Raw genomic sequence first — 21,200 nt, 5'->3', positions numbered from 1 at the left:
TTACTCCCTTCTTACTCAGTGAAATTTTATGGTCAATCATAATTGCCCCCTTATATACACCCTTGACCCCTTTGCCCCCCTCACACTTTGTCTCACTGTGTTACTTGTATGGCAAAAACCACAACTCTGGTTAAATCTCTGTCCATTCCATTCCTGACCCATGCTCCTGAACCTAGCTGGAGAAAAATATAAAATTTCAGTGCCTGATCTCACTTCAAATTCATGGCCAGGAACCTCCAGTGGGCCCTGCCCTTAATTCTGCCAGGTAACCATACTTGGTATGCCTAGTCTATTCACTCTTTTCTCCCCCCATCCTTACCCTCAGATAATTTCTGCTTTACTAAGAAAAATTGGAAGAGAACAGTGGACAGTCCTGCCACCAAATCTAACTATTACCATCCACACCCACCTTATTCTTATCTTCCACTCTATTACCATAGTTGATCCATGCCTCTGTTCAAAGCTTCTTTTAGAAACTCAATATCACGGTTCTAACAGTACACTGTTAACTACATCATTAACTTTTTTGTGCTTTATTGCATCATTTCCTTCAGTAATTAATAGGCTGTTCTTCTCCCACCCTAAAAAATACCTTCTCTTGACCCAACTTCTTCTGCCAGTTACTGCTCCATTTCTTTATTCCCCTAAGAAGCAAAACTACTCAAAAGAGTCATATCTGTATTCCCAGTTTGTCTTTTCCCATTCCCTATTAAACCCATTTTGGTCAGGATTTTGCTCCTACCACTCCACTACAACTGTTTTCATCAAGGTCACCAATAACCTCCATGTTAATTAAGCTCAGTGGTCACCTCTAAGAACTCATCATCCTTGACCAAAAGAAGTATCTGTCATAACTAAATCATTGCTTCCTCCTTGATAACACATTCTTCACTTGACTTGGAGGACACCTTTCTTAGTTTTCTTCTGATCTTGCTGGTTGCTCTTCCTTTTCTTCCTTACCTTTAGTGTTAGTACTCTTCTCTATACTCTGTTGATTTTTTCCAATCTCATAGCTTTAAATACAGTCTATATATTGAGGAAACACATGTTTGTATTTTCAGTGCAGACTTCTCTCCTGAACTTGAGATTTCTAGATCCAGTTGCTAACAAGACATGTGTTGCCCAAACCTGCTCCGTCTGTAGCCTTCTCCATCTCAGTTGATGGTAATTCTGTCTATTCAGAAGCTTGGCATTATCCTTAACACTTCTCATTTTTTTTATAGCCTATATCCCATCTTTTTCCAAAATATATACAGAATTTGACCGCATCTTAACTACTTCCAAATACTCCCACCCTGGCTTAAATCACCATATCTTCCTGGATTTGTGCCATTAGCCAACCACCAAGTGTCTCTGATTCTCCCGTTATGCCCTCCCATACAATCTCTTCATACAGCAGCCAGGGCTATCCTTTTCAAATAAGTTACTCCTCTGCTTAAAACCCAGTAAGGGTTTGCAGTTTCATTCTGAGTAAAACCCCAAAGTCTTTATAGTGGCCTGCAAGGTCCTGCATAATCTATGTCTCTCCCCTATTTTCACCTCAACAGCTTCCCCCTTTGTTCACTCCTCTTTTAACTTTATCGGCCTTCTTCCTGTTCCCTATCTTAGTTGCTGTAGTAGCTCCCTCTGACTAGAATGTTCTTCTGCCAGATAATAAATATGGTTATCACGCTCAACATTCTTCAAATCTTTGTTCAGCTCTCACCTTCTCTATGAGACCTAACCTTACCACCCTACTTAATTATGCAACGAATATCCTTTCCCATCCCTCCACTAACATGGAATTCATTTATTTATGTATTTATTGTGTTCATTGTTACAAGCTCAGGGTGTCAGCAATCTTGTTTTGCTCACTGGTATATATTAAGCGCCTAGACCAGTGCCAGGCATATAATTGACGCTCAGGAAATATTTGGTGAATTTGAACTTTTGCTTTTAATCATTACAGATTTTTCTCTGGGCATATAAATGAAAAAGTTGTTTTACTTAGAAGCACGGTGTTAATGACTGTAAATCATTCTGAGTTAAAGTAAATTAAAAGTAGAAATATTTAAATCTTATGTTTGTGTATGGTGATATACTATCGTTGATACTGCAAGAATACTGAGAAGCAGTCTTTTCTTTTTCCTCTGTGTGTAACTTTCTGTTTCCTGCTGTAATTAAGTCATAGTAAATACAAGAAAGGGAGTTATAAGTAAAGATATTCATTTTACATTTGAAGTCATTGTTTTGCCTGATTTTCTTGAAACAAGATTAGAAATCTTTTTTTTCTACCTTGGACTTCAGAGTTTTGTTTTTCTTTTTTTCCTCCCCCCCCCCCATTATTCAGAAATCTCTATCCCAAATTTGCATCACCCTGGGCATCTTCACCTTGTCGACCTCAAGACATAGGTAGGAGAATCTGTTTGTGTTCAAATCTTTTAAAAAGATATTTATAACTGAGAATCAGTTAATAAGGCTTTTCTCATTTTATTATCCAGACTTCCATGTTCCATCTGAGTACTTAACGAACATTCACATTAGGGATAAGGTGAGTGTAGTTTATTATTCTACTCAGTCAGCATGAATATATCTATTTTTTTAGGTGCTGTTTTTCATATCAGACAGCATAATATTTTTCAAATACTTAGTAATGGCCTCAAGGGTATGCTTTCTTAAGTCCATTCAGTTATATATGACATAAGTTTATTTTTATTTTTGTTAATGATATTACTGTGTTAATGATGTCCTGGGGTTATACTTTAAAAATAAACAATGTTAGGACTGGTAAAATATTTCCTGTAGTTAATAACAAGGTACAACCATAACCACAGTTAGTGGGAGAATAAACTAATTTGGCAAGTTTGATACATTTCCTTCTGATATTCCCATTTTATGTCCTTATAAATAAGAAAGATTTTTCTTTACAGATATTACAGATACAGTATTTTTGATGGGACTATGTGTGTGTGTGTGTGTGTGTATGTGTGTATAAACTATGACCTTCAACTTGTGGATTTTTCTGTTCCATGTTTTTGATTACCTAGAGTTCCACTTACAAAGTAACTACTGGTGCAGTGGTTAAAAAGCTATGGCTGCTAAACAGAAGACTAGCAGTTCGAATCTACCAGTTGCTCCTTGGAAACCCTACGGGGCAATACTACACTGTCCTATAGGGCTGCTATGAGTCGGAATTGACCCGACGGCAGCTGGTTTGGTTTTTGAAAACAGATTGTAGCTTTGATCTGTTTTTCTAAGAAAGAAAATGGTAAATACTTTTGCTTTAGGAAAGAACTAAGAGGATTCATTTCTTTTTGGGAAAAAATGTAAAGATGTCTAGATTTTAGCCTTTGATAGGCTATAATTTAATGAAAAATTTATATTATTCATATGTGTATAAATATGTATAATATATATATAAATGACAGTGTTCTGAGCCTATGCCATACAGATGTGTGGTTAAATGGACACTGATTTTGTGGACAGGAGAGTAAAGGAAGTATTTCTCACATCTTTCAACATCTGAGTGAATGGAAGGCAAGAAGTTTGAGATGAAGTGGGCTGGTTTTTTCTCTTTGTGAATTGTGCAGTTTGCTTCCACCTCCATTATAGAGGTGTTTTGCTCGTTATTATCTAAGTGTTCAGAACCTTTCCTCATGCCACTTTGAGAAGTTGTTGAGTTGAGGTCTGTTGCCTAAATGGGAATAATAACATGGACAGAGAGAAAGGTTGCATTCAAAGAATATGTCACAGCCAAATGAACATTTAGATATAAAATCTGATAAAGAGATAAAAGTATTTTTGTTTTGGGGAGTTTATGTGAGAATATGTGACTACTGAACTCACATTTACTAGTTTGATAAACAGTTATATTTCTGCATCACACTTTGTGGAGACAAATGTAAGGCAGTCATCTTTCGGTCATCCGTGTAAACAAAATAAAAACCATCTCTTTATATGATTTGTGTGCTTACCATCTGTAATTTGCGGGAAACATATAGCCTAACAATTTGTGAATTACTGTTGGTGTAGATTCAGTTAACATTCCTTATAAGCCTTCCACGTATCTGACACTGTACAAGCTGCTTTCATATATATTCACTCACTTAATTTCATTTACTCTCTTAGTAACTCATAGGTGCCATAGTTCACTTTTTACAATTAAAGCTTGTTGACATTAAGTAAGTCGGCCATGGTCATATTAGTAAGTAATGGAACTAGGACTTGAATATGAGTCCTGGATCTCTAAGCACAGTGTTCTAGTATTATTTCTACATTGGATATTAGTAAATCTTGGAGTGAGACAGACAACATTTGGTCTTGCTTTGGAAGATTTATGTAGCTTTTGTTCTTATTAGTACATCAATAGATGTACCAGAAATAGTTGTTAAATGACTTTAGTCTTTTAAATGAATAAACTCATTTTAAAATTATAAGTATTTATCTGTGTAATCGTGTAATAATAGTTACCTGCTACAAAGAAGAAGAGTTTCTATTTATCTTTCCATTTTTACTTGAGTGATGGCAATTATATATTAGGGTTTTCAAACATTTTACATTTTAGAATAATTTATGTTTCTTTTCCAGCTGGCTGCAATAAAGCTTGGTCGATATGGAGAAGATCTTCTCTTCTATCTTTATTACATGAATGGAGGAGATGTATTACAACTCTTAGCTGCAGTAGAGCTGTATGTTCAAAGTATCTTATTCACTTTTCTATTATAGTGAATCTTCATTATTTTGAAAGCATTTTTTTTTAATTGAACATGGCTGCAGTTTTTTTTTAAGTGGAAATATTTCTTCATTGAAAAATTACATTTGTTTACTTTTACATTTAATAAACAATGTAGATTGAAACCGTATTTTACCATGGGTTCATAATCACAGTGTACAGAAAAGGGAAGAATTTGAAATTTAACTGTAAAATTTTTAAGAAGACAAAACAGACTTGACTCATGGTTTGGTTAATCTAATTTCGGTAAATGCATGAAGTATAAAATCATAATTCATGACTGTGCCTCTTACTCCTTATGGAACAATATAAGTTAATGAAAGTGAATTTCATCATTTAGTGAACACTTATTGAGTGTTATTAGGCAAGGCACTGTGCATACTGTATTTTTACACAAATAACTTGCACCTTCTGCGTTTGTGTGCTGGTTGTGGCACCCCCCACCCCTACCCCACCACATGAGGTATTTTCGTAAGCGCACTATGCTCATTTTTTTTACAGCAGTATGAAGAGGATTGGCATGGAGGTGCTTGCAAGGGTACCTTAAAGGGGCGGGGTGCGGCAGGCAAACAAACGCAGAAGGAGTGCATTATTTGCATAAAAACACGGTGTTTGTTGTGTGTTTTGAAGTTTGGTAAAATAAAGACCACATTCATTGTCAGCAACCTATTAACCAATATAAATGGAAGTTAGTATACAGAAATTTGTCCATTCCTTGGTATTTCTGTTTTCACCTGATGCTCTAAGAATGAAAGTTTTGTGTCACATTTCTCATATGTCCAACTGGTAACATAGTTATCATGCTTACTATATAGTGAATTATTACTAAAAATTTATGGCCTTAAGATTGGGAGAGCGTTTCTCATATTTAAGTATTTTATAGTATTCTGTAAATGACCTTGGATAAGATACTTAAAAATGTAAAACTCATGTGTTGATAATGACTTCTTTTTGTTTTCTTAATTAAGAGAATTTGTTTTCCGCTCATTTTTTTTTTTTTTTGAGAGGAATTGTTACCAATCTTATTGTGGTGGTAGGAAGGTATTTATGTGGAGATTTATTCTGTCAGAGTTCTTTTTTTTTCCCCCCCTTTGGCACATTTACCTTCTAGGAACTATCCTTTGGTTGTTAACCCCAGTTTACAAGTAGTGCAAATCCTAATTGCACTACTTTAGGATCAGCAAGACTAGAATAAAAAATAAAAGTAATACATTCATTAAAAATTTTCATCGTTGTAGATATTCTGTTTTCGACGTAGTTATAAAATTAAGTAGTTATTTTAAATAGACTTTGTATTTAGTTGGTTGTGAAATAATACGAATAGTTGGAAGCTTTGTTTTAATAGGTATTTGAATGTCTGTTGAGTGTTAAGAAGAACAAGAAAGCAGTGAAGTTCCTAGAACACAATGTATCTTTATTTGTTCTACTTCAGTTTTTATTTCATTGCTTAGAGCTTTTAAGTTCTCATTTTGTTTGCATAAAATTTGTTCAGTTAAATAAAGATGTGTATATTCATTAAACACTATTTTCTGGGAAAATTCTTTTCCTTTTTCCTGTTTCAATAGGGCTATATTTAATAAGAGTCAGGATTAAGAAGCATCCATATTCATGTGTAATGTAATTATTTTCTGAGAAAAGTTTTGAGAAACATAGGAAATATCTGACGTGAGCCACAGAAAATACTTAATTGCATTTTTCTTTTAAAAATTGAAGTTTTAACCGTGATTGGAGATACCACAAAGAAGAACGAGTATGGATTACCAGGGCACCAGGCATGGAGCCAACAATGAAAACTAATACATACGAGAGGGGAACATATTACTTCTTTGACTGTCTTAACTGGAGGAAAGTAGCTAAGGTATATTTTTTTCCTTACGCAAATGTGTGAATGTATAAAACTAGACTTTTTAAAGAAAAGTCTTGCCTTTTATCAGTTTATATGTATCAATACATCCCTTCCAGTAATGTGCCAGATAATTGCTAAATCTTTTGTCTCCACCTCCTTGCCTTGATTTTAACTCTAGGAAGGTCTCCAGAAACAGTTCATTTCACCAGTGGTTAGGAAAATGATTGAACTTAGTAAAGATAAAGAAAGAGATTTTGTAATTTTGCATGGTAACATTTGAAATATTTTTGTATCTACTGAATTGTAAAATAAAGATACCCTCTTGCAGTCCCAGTCTTGTATTCTTATATTAATTGTAACTTTAAGCAAGTAAGAGAGTTCCCTAAAAGCAGTATATATAGAGATAGAAGCATTTTATTTTACACTTTACATTATACTAATTGCAAGATAAAAGTCTGAATTTTTATTTCCAAGCTATTTAAAGATGAAAATTATGCAAGCATGAATCATGACCTATTCCTATGACTAGTATTCTGAATATTGGGGACAGTGGGCTGTGGGAAAAAGTTGGGTTGTTTTTACAACTTTTCCTTATAAAAACCTTTGGAAAGGTAGGATTCTTTCTGCCTCATGCAGAATTTCCGTTAGTGCCAGTGCATATTTTACATTTGCGTTCAGTACTTTATGTGTGTGTTTAGTCTACCGACTAGAGAATATAACCCACATGATCTGATTTCACAACTCCAGGAATTCCCTGAATGCATTTTCTACTAGTGATTCTTGAGATTTAGTAATTTTTTTTTCTTTTTTAATTTCATGTTTCATGATTTTGTTTCTCTTAATATGAAAGGCAAAGTATTATCTAGTACTGATCATGTTTTTGGCACATTTTCATCAGGATAATGAGAACAGAATATGATTTTGTGTCATGAAACAGTATTTCCACAAGAAAAATTGAAGATATTTCCTTGGTACCATGTTTTGTCTGGACTACTGTTTGTCCTTAGATTAGGAAGATAAAAAATCAGAAGAAGAATTCGCTAGTAAGTTGTCATTTAATTGTTCCTGTAGTACAGCCAGGGTAGAACTGTTTACCTCTGAGTGCCAGTACTGAAAACATTTGTCTCTATTTTCCAGGAGTTATTTTTACGTGATTTTTTTTTTCCTTCCTAAATGAGTTTAATTATGTTTTACTGGAGCCTATTAGAATATATTACATCTAATTAATATTTTTGTTTTTGCAGTTCCTATAAATTCTTTACTTTTATATCACTATGAAGACTTCATATTCCATGATTTTCACTGTTTTGATAAACTCCCGCCTGTAACCATAAGAAGTTATGAGAAGTTGTATAATAAAATTGTTTATGATGCTAATTTAGAATTCTTAATTCCTTAAGAATATAGATACATTTCTTTACTCTCATGTGAAGATCTAGAATATGTCTGGAAAAATGTGTGTATTAGATTGCCATGTAAATCCACATTTTAGGCTATAAGTATTAAAGAAGATATGAATAAGCGTATTTTATTCATTTAAAAAGTTTATCATCACATATACTTATTTTTACTTAACAGGTTTTCCAGGAAAGAGGAACAGCTACATGTTTTAAATAACTAAGCAGTTTAAAACTACAGTTAGTTCTGTTTATTTAAACAGAAGAAAAATATTTCTTGAAAATTAGTTCTTTGGATAATTTCTATAGTTAGTTTGGGGGGTTTTAATCAGTTTTACTAAATTTATAAAATGTAAAATATTTTAAGGAGACAATATAAAATGCTTATCAGGTATTTATCACAGAAGGATTTACATCCCAAGATTTCATATAAAACTTGAAAAAATAGGAAAGCATGAGCCCAAAAAAAAAAAAAAACCACAAAAATAAGACACACCAAAAAACCAAACCCGTTGTCATCAATTCTGACTCATAGCAACCTTGTATGACGGAGTAGAACTGCCCCATAGGGTTTCCAAGGCTGTAAATCTTTATGGAAGCAGACTGCCACATCTTTCTCCCACAGAGCAGCTGGTGGATTCAAACCACCAACTTTTCAGTTAGCCAAGCTCTTTAACCACTGCCCCACCAGGGCTCCTTCTAAATCCTTCGTTATTATTATTATTATTTAGGTGTTTCTCAGTGGTAAATGTCATTACTTCTCAGACCAGGTTCATGTACTATATACTGTATTTGAGTTATTTTCACAGTTTTAATTCAAGTGAGTATCAGACCTGTGACTTAACCTTTTAGTTAAATACAGATAATTTAATTAATTACAGATAGTATATGCAATATTGTGTATATTACCTGTTCTTTAGGGAATATAGTGTAGTGGAAAGCTATAGCCATAGAATTTAAGTCTTGTATCTCCTATTTATGCTTTGACCTTGGGCAAGTAACCTTTCTTTACCTGTTTTCTTATCTGTAGATTCGAGATTATATTTACTTGTAGGTTATCATGAGGATTAAATGAGATTATACACACACATACATGTACATATACACTGAGTACAGCGCTTGGCACATACTGGGTATTCAGTATGTGGGAGTGGTTGTGGTAGTTTGTTGCTCTTGTTATTACCGCTTTAGTATTTTTCCAGAGATGGAAAAATTGCAACTGATTGTTATTAGGTTAGGTCAGTGGTTCTCAAACTTTGGTTTGCATCAGGATTACCTTAATAATAAAAAAAAAAAAAACCTTAATAGGGATTGTTAATACACAGATTGTTGGGCCCTGCCTCTATTGTTTCTAATTTAGTAAATCTGTGGGGTGGAGGCCTTAGAATTTTCATTAACAACTTTCTAGATGATGCCAGTGATGATGCTGGTCTCCCTCTGTGAGCATACTTTGAGAACCACTGGGTTAGATGATGCTTTGGCAGAGAAAAGAATATCTTCGGAGGGAAAAAAAAAGTTGAAATTTTCCCTATACTAGCTGAGTAACATTGTAAATTTTTTTCTGCTAAGTATCATTGTAAATTCTTTCAAACCTATATATGTAAAAAGTAATGGATGTCTGCAGTAGATGCCTATATAATTTTAGTTAAATTTTATACATACCCAACTTACATAAGGAAATCAATTTTCCACACCTAAATTCTTTTATAAAATTAAGTGTTAAGAAATAACCTAAATATTAATACAGGACCCTTTAACTTTCCTATAGAAATTTCCCAGTAAGGTATCATTTTAAAGAAAGTTATTACTATCTTTATTTCCCCAGTTTTACCTTACAGTTCAGCTTTTGTCTTGACCTTTACCTTTAAAAATTTTAACTGTGAAGTTAGAAGATAAGACTTAAGAAATAATATTACTAAGCTATTCCTTAAGAAATCTTCCTTAAGGTAACAGTTTGCTGGCCACTTGCACTGACACTGTATAACAAAATCAAGAGCAAGCCAAATTGTTGGTTTCTATTAGGTATTAAGAAGCAGCTCACTTCTCTTTGTTATATTAAAATACAAACACATGAACTTAACATTTAAGTTGCATTATATTCATAGAATAAATTTTTCATAATGGCTTCTGTGTTTTTGAAGAATATTTAGTGCTTTCCCAGAAATTTGCTTAGGAATTTAGAAGTTTAGGTGTTATTCATAGTCAGACTTCATCATCTTGTAGATCCAACACTAAACAGGATTTTTAATGTTCAGGATTTTGAAATCATGTAACAGCTAGCCTGATATAAACTGTGATTTTTTTCCATTAATTTCGCTGGTACACATTAGCACATCTTTATACTTAGTTGGTAATATGTACTTTGCAAAATCATAGTTATTTCTAATAACTCTAAGATATTTTACTACTTCTTAAAACTTAATGAGGATTTAGGATGGTGAAGAGAAAGCTAACATTTTTGAGAATTTACAAAAACATTCCTGTAGTGTATGTTCTGTAATGAGTTAAGTGATGATATTCATGCTTTTGTAATAATTTCATCTGATAATCTGAATCCAGTGTATGTTTCAGTTCATTCTCACAGTAACCTGCTGAGAAGACAGATCTTAATTTTATTAACAGAAAAACCAAGGCATTAAAAACTTGTTTAATGAAAAAATCTAGAACTTTTTCTCTCCTTTTTAATCATTAAACTATAAGCTAAGAATCTTTTTTTAATCAAAAGCAAGTATACATATAGACCTTCTAATACATAATTATTGAATATTATCTCACAAATTAAGTGTCATGTTCCTAAAACCAGTGAAGAAACTTTTAAGATTGCTTCATCAGTTCTTAATTACACACCGGGAAGGGGCCTGACAAGGAGCCTTATTGGCACAATAGTTAAGCACTCGGCTGTTAACCAAATAGTTGACGGTTTCAAACTCACCCAGCCCCTCTGCAGGAGAAAAGGCTGGTAATTGCTTCCATAAAGATTGTTGTGTGCCGTCCAGTTGATTTCCCACTCATAGCAACCCTATAGGACAGAGTAGAATTGCCCCACAGAGCTTCCTAGGCTGTAATCTTTATGGGAGTAGATTACCAGGTTTCCTCTCCCACAGAGCCACTGGTGGGTTTGAATCACCAACCTTTTGGTTAACAGCTGAGTGCTTAACGATTGTGCCACCAGAGCTCCTTTCCATAAAGATTACAGCTTAGAAAACCTTATGTGGCAGTTCTACTCTATCACGTAGGGTCACTGAGTAGAAATTGACTCAGTGGCACCTAACAACAACAGGGGTCTAGCACTAGTCCACTCAGGAGGTAATGGTATACAAAATGACAAACTTCTTGTCCCCACACAGTATGGAAGGGTGTATGTGAGTGTTGTGTGTGCATTCACATAACATAAACAGGTAATAGATAATCAATAATCAAAGTTAGGGAACAAAGAAATACCAGCGTGTTGCATTTTAAGAAGGGAAGGATAAAAATACATAGAAGACAAAATTTGACCTAGATAGTTTCAGAATCTCTGATAACAAGGGTCCGTGTGATTTTTTTTTTTTTTTTAGATGTTTATGTTAAAATACTTATACTCCATCAGGAAACCCTGGTGGCATAGTGCTTAAGTGCTACGGCTGGTAACCAAAAGGTTGGCAGTTCGAATCTGCCAGGCGCTCATTGGAAACTCTATGGGACAGTTCTGCTCTGTCCTGTAGGGTCGCTATGAGTCGGAATCGACTCGATGGCACTGGGTTTGGTTTTGGTTTTATACTCCATCAGTTTAAATTGATCTTTTTAATAGGTAGGGGCATAGGTGCATTGATTAAGTTAATCTAGTTTAAACTCTAATAGTTTTGGTTTAAATTCTAATAATACTTTTGGAATTTTAGTTTATATAACTTTGAGATAGTGGAGTTTATCATTTTTAGCAGTTATAAATTGACTTTTCACCCTATCCAAACCCTGTTGCCATCGAGTCAGTTCTGACTCATAGCGACCCTGTAGGACAGAGTAGAACTGCCCCATAGGGTTTCCAGGATTCGAACTACTGACCTTTTTGGTTAGCAGCTGAGCTCTTAACTGCTGTAACAATAGGGTTCCTTTTATCCTGTAGCAACATATATCTGTGATAACTAAGATGCTAATTTTAATTTCAAAAGAATAATAAAAATATATTTTCTTCACTAATTTAGATACTTCAGCCATGCAATAAAGTTTTTAATTTCTGGACAAAGATGGGGAGAGAGGGAGTAGTGGCTACACAATGTACAGAGAGGATGTGACAACTGTGGTGGTCATCCTGGTTTGGGCCAGATTTTACTGATAAGCAAATAACATTTCTCTATTTGTGCCTTAGTTTCTTTATCACATAAAGGGAGCCTTTTTAGGTTAAAGTCATCACGGTCTACCTTCTTTATAAGCATTTGTCAGGGGACTGAATTTTTTCTGCATTATTTCTGGATGGGGTATAATGTACTAATTCAATTTTGGGTTGGCTAAAATTATTTAAAATAACGTTATACTAAAAAAGGTACAGACTTTGGCATCACAAAGGTCTGAATCCTAATATAAGGTCTGCCACTTACTGTGTAACTTGGGCAAGTTTCTTCTGAGTCTCATTTTCCTCAGTGCAAAATGAGGATAATGTTACACACTTCAACAGGGTTGTTATAAAGATTAGGATAAAATTTTGTGTGTCTCTAGTAGCCTTTCAATAAATTATATCTGCTATTTCCGTCACTGTTAATATAATATCCTTAAATTTTAAATAGTTTATTTTGTATCTTAAAGTTTACTGCGGCCTAGGTTTTCCATTTTTGTTTCATTTAATAACAAAACATCCATTATGGAATCAGTTTGAAACAAGACAGGTAAGGTAAAATATGTTAACCCATTGTGCTAAAATTACTCATTGGCTTAATTTTTAACGTTGTTGTGTGCCTAAGAGTTGATGTCCAACTCGAAACGACCCTATAGGGCAGAGTAGAACTGCTGTGTTTACAGCCTAGGCTATAAATCTTTTCAGGAGCAGATTACCAGCAAAGATTCAGTGGCACCACTGATGCGCTCAGACTGTCTCCCTTTCCGTTAGCAGCTGAGCACTTGACCACTGTTCCACCAGGGATCCTTAAATGTGTATTTAGGTTCATAGTTCTTTAAATGGGATTGTATATTTAGTGCTAATTACATTCAGATTGTAGAAGTAGTAATTTTAGAATCTCTCACTTTTGGGAGTCGAAAAGATGTGTTTGCTTGTTTAATATACAGTTATGTATTTTTTTCTACTCTTGATTTTTGAGGCAATACAAAAAAAATGCTTCACTGTTCTTAAATTTTAAAATTCATGAAGTTAATAGAGGAGTATTTTGAAGATTTGATTAAAAAGCTATACAGTGAGTCTTCATACGTGCCTATAGCAAGACCACTGTTTAGTTTTGGATAGCAGTTGCATTACGTTTAAGTCAGGGTTTTGGGCTTGCGAAGTATAAAGTTTGGAGATGTGTAAGTTTTAAGTTCATTGTTTTCCCCAGATTTTAATGGGGTTAAAATAACTAAATGTGTTTTTTGTTCTGTTTATTTTTATAAGTGTGATACGCCAAATTGGAAAATTTACTCCTAAGCTTTTTTAATGGACAAAAAGTAAAATTTTAGGTTCTACACTTCATTGAAGGGTGCCTCACTTTTAAATATCATACAGTTTTCAGTGCTTTTTATTAAGAAATTCAGGCTTTTTTTTTTTTTTTGAGCAAAGAAATGCGTAGAATTTCAGTGTCTTAAAATAGGTGTTCACAGGTAGTCTCTGACTTTTAAACAGAAAGTCTGTATTTTTTTACTTATCAGAAACTATAGCACATTATATTCTTTCAAGCTGCATTTTACTTAGAGGGAAAAAGAATTGGTATTATCTGTGCCTGTAGGTATTTTATTTGTTTACATAGCAAAACATTTTGACAGGAAACTGAGATCAAAGGAAGACGTTACAATGAGGTCACCTAAATTCTTTCATTTATTTTTTGTAGGAGTTCCATCTGGAATATGACAAATTAGAAGAACGGCCTCACTTGCCATCCACCTTCAACTACAACCCTGCTCAGCAAGCCTTCTAAAAAGACTTCCCTTTTCTTGGGGTATGGCTGTCTCAGCACAATACTCAACATAACTGCAGAACTGATGTGGCTCAGGCACCCTGGTTTTAATTCCTTGAGGATCTGGCAATTGGCTTATGCAAAGGGTCACCATTTTGAGGTCCTGCCTTACTAATTATGTGCTGCCCAACATCTAAATTTGTAATTTGTTTTTCTCTAGTTCGAGCAGGGTCTGAATTTTTTCATTTATTTTATTTTTGCCAGCAGACAGACTTGGTCTGTAAAGACATGCAAGTACACTGACAGAAGTTTACCAGTTAGTTTCTAAAATGTAAAAAAGAAAACCCGCAAAAGACTCAACAAAATTAGACCACAAAATTTGCATTGTTCATTGTAGCACTATTGGTAATAAAATAACAAATGTTTGTGCATTTTTATGTGAAGATCCTTCTCGTATTTCATTTGGAAAGATGAGCAAGGTCTGCTCCCTTCATTTTACTTCCCCTTCTGTTTTTGAAAGGCAGTTTCGCCAAGCTTAATGCAGAATATCTGACTGTTTAGAAGAAAGATATTGCCACAATCTCTGGATGGTTTCCAGGGTTGTGTTATTACTGAGCTTCATCTTTCCAGAATGAGCAAAACACTGTCCAGTCTTTGTTACGATTTTGTAATAAATGTGTACATTTTTTTTAAATTTTTGGACATCACATGAATAAAGGTATGTATGTACGAATGTGTATATATTATATATATGACATCTATTTTGGAAAATGTTTGCCCTGCTGTACCTCATTTTTAGGAGGTGTGCATGGATGCAATATATGAAAAATGGGACATTCTGGAACTGCTGGTCAGGGGACTTTGTCGCCCTGTGCATTAAAGGGCCAGATTTTCAGCAGCCAAGGACATCCATACCCAAGTGAATGTGATGGGACTTAAAGAAGTGAACTGAGACAATTCACTCTGGCTGTTTGAACAGCAGCGTTTCATAGGAAGACAAAAAAAGATCAATCTTGTATTTTCTGACCACATAAAGGCTTCTTCTCTTTGTAATAAAGTAGAAAAGCTCTCCTCACTGCAGTGTTGACTTTGATTTGAAATTGTGACATCATTTCTCCACCATAAAAAATAGAGGGAAAGAAAGTTTTACAAATATCAAACTGAATGGTGACTAAGCAATTTAAAATGAAGTCTTTTTTTTCCAACTTTTGCCAGGTAATGTAATGGATCCATATGCCATTTCATTTCTAAGTTTAAAACATAGACAGTATTAGCCAAGTTCAAAACAGAAAACTTTAAATGAATTATGGCAACACTAGAAATCAACCAATCAGAATACTCTTATAAGAAGTTTCTTGATAGACCTTTGGGATATATCTTTAAGAGGTAATGTGCAAATTTAAGGTAAGCCAAAAGGAGTGGGACAGAATTTCCCTTCAGTTTGCTGGCCTGGATATATGTGAGTTATGGATTCTTTTACATCTAAAGACAAATAATGTATTTTAAAATGCCTGAAGGCTGAAACTACCAAAGAACTAGAGATAGCAAAAAAAAAAAAAAAGGCAGGGTTTTGATTAATTAAATTTTCATTTTAACTTATATTTCTATGTAGAGTAAAAGTTGGTTGACATTTACCAAATCATGTTTGAAAATGAAATGTTTATGACATTGCTGTGTTTATATATCAGGAATATAAAATGACGTAAAATTTAACTTTTTCTATGTATTTTAAGGTATGAAAAACTGACATAAAAATAACAAGATTTTTTTTATCTTAAGGAATTAAACCAAAGCATTTCCTCAATAGGAAAGGTGGCACTTATGTAATTATAGTTTTAACTATTGTACAAAAAAAACTTCATAGAAAACTACACCATATTTGACATAAACCAGAATAAAATCCTAGAAATTGATTTCTTAAATAAAAATAAAGATTACCTGTTTTCATAATAATTCACTTTGTAAAGCATAACTTTTCCTACAAAACTACGAGAAAGGTGGTGAGAAGAAAAAGACAATGGAAAGGGATCTTTATTCTTACCTTACAAGTACAGACATAACAAAGAATCTAAACAAAGTCTCAGCTGAAGCGTGATCATGATTGGTACTGTATGGATGACTCAGAAAAACAAGATAGATAGCCCTTATCAAGTGGTTTGTTATCTTAGCTCTAATTTTAACTGCCACATACAGAGTTTTAAGTGTACTGTTTTCCAGTTTCCTGAGTTCTTTTTACCCTAAGCCATCAAAATAAGGAAACTTTTGCATGTAAATCAACTTTGAAATCTTTAAAAATACTACATTAAATTCTTTAATATAATACATTGTTATATTCCTTGGTTTTATGATTTGTGGTTAAACATGTTCAGAAATTGACATAAACTAATTATATTTCACATTTTCTTTCTTAAATTTAATTCTCTTAATTTTTTCCCCATATAAGTAGTGACATGGGTGTATACATTATGTTAAGTTTTTTGAGATAAGCCGTAATTGGCCTTCTGGAAACAAAAGCTACTTAGTTGCAGAGGGAAGTCCTTTAAGCTACTTAGTTGCAAGTATTTTTGCTTCTTGTGGTGGTACTATAATTTCTATAATAAAACTCCATTTTCCAAGATTTTTCATTGCATAAATAGTTTTCCTTAGATATAAAAAATTCTAATTAAGAACAGAAGGTTTTCTGAATTTTTACAGTATATATAAAGCCAGCCACTTAAATGGTCTTTTCCTTTTTGCCACTGAAACTGGGACATCATAGTTGCTTGATGAATACTTGTTGACTGAATGGTATAAGTTGACAGTTCAACTTGAAAATAAAATGTACATATTAAACCATTGGGCCTTGAAATAATTACTATCTTTTGCTGTAATTTCATTTTCACAAGAATTTTTTGTTTTCAATTAAGTTTCAAAAATTTCAGCTTTTTCTCACTCTCCCATTTCTAGCTGATTCCTCATCTGAATCTCCCTGCCTCTTCTTTCAAGAGGATCTGCCATTCTGTTATAGCCATTGGTCATAAAATATATGGCATCTGAGCATGGCTCCAAAGGAAGAATCTCTTAGTTCATTTAACTTAGATGTGCTTAGTAACATCAGTTTTGTAAAAAGTTGCTGAAAACCTGAACAAGCATATGTGTAAACAAAGAGGATATCAGTACTGAATGTTCTCTTAACCATGGCTTGTCTATGTAGTTAATAAAGAAGACCTAGAAATACCCACTAACTAGGTTCCATTAAGACAGTCACTGGAAAATAAAATGTATCTCAATGTCTTTACCTTTTAAGAGCTGGTTTCTAATGATGTCATAAGGCGAGGCTCTTTTTGCTACTGGAATTACCAATTAGATCGTACCATGCATACATGGCAAACCTGAGAGATAAAGCAAATAAACAATCAAAAGTCAAAATTCGAATCTAAATTGAACCCGGTAGTTTGGAATATTGAGTTGAATAACAGGATACATTGAATCAGGATAATTATTTGGTTTTTGCTCTTTGGTTGCTAAAACTATAAAAGAATAAAGGATGGCAGAGTATGACATGACTAAAGAGTGGTTCATATGTAGGTCAATGTGAACTGTGATTCTGCTGCCAAAAGCACTAGTGTAATCTTAGGCTACGTTAAGTGCTCAGAACAAGGTAAGGCACCTGCTACGCTTGAAACGGTCATGCCAGCCATTTGAAAGTTGAGGTCCAGTTTGAATGCTGTCTTTTAAGAGCTTCCTTGACTGGGAAAGTAGAAGGGCTGGGGCGATGTGGCATGCTTTCCAGCGGCCAAGCAACAGACTAAGTGTTGTACATACATTGTTGTGTCCCGTCTTTCGAATAGCATTATGAGGTAAATTTTCGTATGCCCATATTGCAGTTTGTAAATTTAAAATGTCAGACAAAAAGGAAGTAGTAATGTCACTAGAGAATAAACTTTGCAAACATGGTGTCTTTGTTCAAATAAATTTAAGAACTGTCAGTGAAAGGCAAATCAAGCTCATTTGTATGACTGAAGAGGACTAGGACCACTAAGAGAAAGATTTCAATGAAATAGAAAAAATTAACTGATGTAATTAGCTTCCAATTTTGAAGTGAGTTGCTATGTAGGATGTTAGAATCAACCTCATAGAACATAATCAAGGACAGACTGACCGAACAATGTTCTGTATATAAGGTAAGGAATTGAATTGGATGATCTTGAATGTTCCTGCGGTTCATTGAAAAAGTGCAGAGGGGAATGGAATAATTACTGTATTTCAGCAAATCTAATTGCCAACAGTTGTAACCAAAACTAAACCAAACCTGTTGCCATTGAGTCGATTCCGACTCATAGTGACCCTATAGGACAGAGTAGAACTGCCCCATAGAGTTTGCAAGGAGCGCCTGGTGGATTTGAACTGCCAGCCTTTTGCTTAGCAGCCATAGCTCTTAACCACTGGACCACCAGGGTTTCCAAACAGTTGTAAGGCACACCATTATTTTGTATACCGCTAAGGAAGAAAAAGTAGCTCAATTAAACTATGACATGCCATCAATTATAAAATGCATCCGAATTTCAAAGATGTGTAGAAAAAATACGTATCTGAGAACTGATGAGATGTAGTGCTTGGAAAAGAGACAACCAAAAGACAAGTTCACAGAAAACACAAAATATTACTTAAAAAGGGGGGGGGGAGAGATGACAGCTGTCTTCAAATATTAAAAAAAAAAAACCCATATTAGAAGGACTTAAATTAGGAGAAGGGCAAGTCTCAAACCAACAGGTGGAAGTTAAGTGAGCAGATTATGGTTGTATATTAAGGTGCTGTCCCACAGCATTAACTGCTTCATAAAATAAGGACTGTCAATAAAATGTCCAAACACACACTGGATGACTGGCAGAACTGCCCGACAAGATTGCCTTTTTGAGTGAAAAGTTGGATTTGGTGACTTTTAGGTCTCTTTTCAACTCCTTTAGATGTTGATATCCTTTTCTTGAACTGAAATTGGGGAATATGATGTCATCAAGGGCTAGAAAGTATATAAAGCACTGAATCAGCCTAAGACATGCTGTTCTGTGAGTCATGGATAAGTTTACTTAAGATTACTACTGTATCTTTTTTTTTGAAAGAAATGTAAATAACCAACAAAGGCTGGCTAAAGGCAACTTTATTCAGTTTACCTGCTTTTTTTCCCCCCACATTGGGAACAGGAACGTGAAACTTAACTGGTAAATCACTTGTATATGTATATTCACATTTGTGTATTTAGGCTTATACTCGAAGAAGCAAAATTTCTGTTTTGGGGGTAAATGTTTAGCCTCAAATTATACATGGCATCATCAGTGTACCATCTCCTGTTTTCTGTTACAGTAGTGATCACATAAATTCCTATTATTAAGAAATTTGATCATTAAGTTTGATGTCTAAAAGGCTCAATTTGGATTGAAATAGTACCAGAAACTCACCAAAGTTATTCTCTAGTTAAGTAATTCTCAAACTTAACGTGCGTAAGAGTCATCTGGAGAGCATGTTTAAAACATCGATTTTAGGCCTCAATCTACAAGCATTCTGGTTTTCAAATGTCTGGGAGGTGCCACAGAACCGTGGTCGTACATTGGTTAAGAGCTATGGCTGCTAACCAAAAGGTTGGAATCAACTCACTGGCAGTGGGTGTGGGTTTTGGGTTTTTTTTTTTTTTTTGGTAGGGAGGTGTCCTAATACTTAAGCAAATACCACAAGTCATTTATCATAAAAACTCAACATTCACAGAGTCTTTAAAAAGCTGATATCCAATGTTTACAGTTTTCCCTCAGTCATTTAAATGACTTCTTGAAAATGTCATGAAATTCAGAATGGTACTGTACATTGTTATAATTTCCTATCTGTAAAACCCAAAATATTGCATAAGTAGTTTAATAGCTTATCATCGGTTAATATGCTAAAATACTTCAGCTAATATTCCAACTATCTTCTTTGTAAAAAACTCACTGCCATCGAGTTGATTTTGACTCATATCGACCCTATGGGACAGAGTAGAACTGCCCCGTAGGGTTTATAAGGAGCTGCTGGTGAACTCAAACTGCAGACCTTTTGGTTAGCATTCAGCTCTTAACCACTATGCCACCAGGACTCCAGGTGAAATAACCCAAAACTGAAAAACCAAACCCGTTGCTATCAAGTTAATTCAGACCTATAGGACAGAGTAGAACTGCCCCATAGAGTCTCCAAGGAGCTCCTGGTGCATTCGAACTGCCAGTCGTTTGGTTGGCAACCATAGCACTTAACCACTACGCCACCAGGGTTTCCAGGTAAAATCAGCCTTTATTTATGACAGGAAACCCTGGTGGCATAGTGGTTAAGTGCTGTGGCTGCCAACCAAAAGCGTGGCAGTTCGAATCCACCAGGCACTCCTTGGAGATTATGGGGCAGTTCTACTCTGTCCTATAGGGTCGCTATGAGTCAAAATCGACTCGACGGCAATGGGTTTCGTTTTTATGACAAAAGAGGTCCTTTAAACAACAATTGAGGGTACTAGCTGAGGAAAACAATTTTTCACTATAAATCAGAGTCTAATTTGAATAAGCATTTTCTAAAACAATGTTATGGTAATTTTTGTTTGTTTTTGGCCTAAGAGCCATTTTGACCACATAATTTAATTTTTAAACTTAAATGCCATTTTTTTTCTTCCGGGTTGATCTATTATGTACACAGAAGGTAATTTTGTTAGCACATGAAAGTTATTTAAATACTTTGGAAGAAATGCATCAAATTTCAACAGCAGTGTTACATCCAGAGGAGTCCTGGAGTGGTGCAGATGGTTAAGCACTCAATTACTAGCCCAAAAGTTGGCAGTTTGAACCCACCTAGAGGTGCCTCAGATGATAAGCCTGGTGATCTGTTTCTGAAAGTTCACAGACTAGAAAACTCTATGGAGCAATTCTACCTTGCAACACATGGGGTCGCCATGAGTCTGACAGCTAACAACAATTATGTCCAGAAATGACAGATTCTGCTTGGATTTTTTTTTTTTTTTAAATAAACTCATTTATAATGAAAGAACTTTTACATTGGTCATTCTTCAAAATCGTACAGATCAATGAGAAAAGATTACATGCAGCAATGATATAAATAGTATCATCTTCTTGTGTATAAAAATAAAGATTTGGGGCAGCCAGAATGTTTTCAAGCTACCTTTAAATCTT

At 34.4% G+C, this 21,200-nt stretch overlaps 1 protein-coding gene across 9 annotated transcripts in view; it reads left to right on the top strand.

The window, feature by feature from the left end:
• CNOT2 (CCR4-NOT transcription complex subunit 2) overlaps positions 1–15,103 on the top strand; it is a 159,841-nt gene extending 144,738 nt beyond the window's left edge. For all 9 annotated transcript variants that reach the window (XM_064283883.1, XM_064283882.1, XM_064283886.1 and 6 more), the window contains 5 exons: positions 2,330–2,391; positions 2,481–2,530; positions 4,567–4,667; positions 6,425–6,569; positions 13,963–15,103. In XM_064283883.1, the coding sequence (XP_064139953.1) occupies positions 2,330–2,391; positions 2,481–2,530; positions 4,567–4,667; positions 6,425–6,569; positions 13,963–14,049 (445 nt within the window). In that variant the 3' untranslated portion in view covers positions 14,050–15,103. The remainder of the gene's footprint in view (positions 1–2,329; positions 2,392–2,480; positions 2,531–4,566; positions 4,668–6,424; positions 6,570–13,962) is intronic.
• The last annotated feature ends 6,097 nt before the right edge of the window (positions 15,104–21,200 follow it).

Source organism: Loxodonta africana, chromosome 4, assembly GCF_030014295.1.
Source record: "Loxodonta africana isolate mLoxAfr1 chromosome 4, mLoxAfr1.hap2, whole genome shotgun sequence".
In the NCBI taxonomy this organism is placed as follows: Eukaryota; Metazoa; Chordata; class Mammalia; order Proboscidea; family Elephantidae; genus Loxodonta; species Loxodonta africana.
This window is presented reverse-complemented; position numbering and strand designations above follow the sequence as displayed.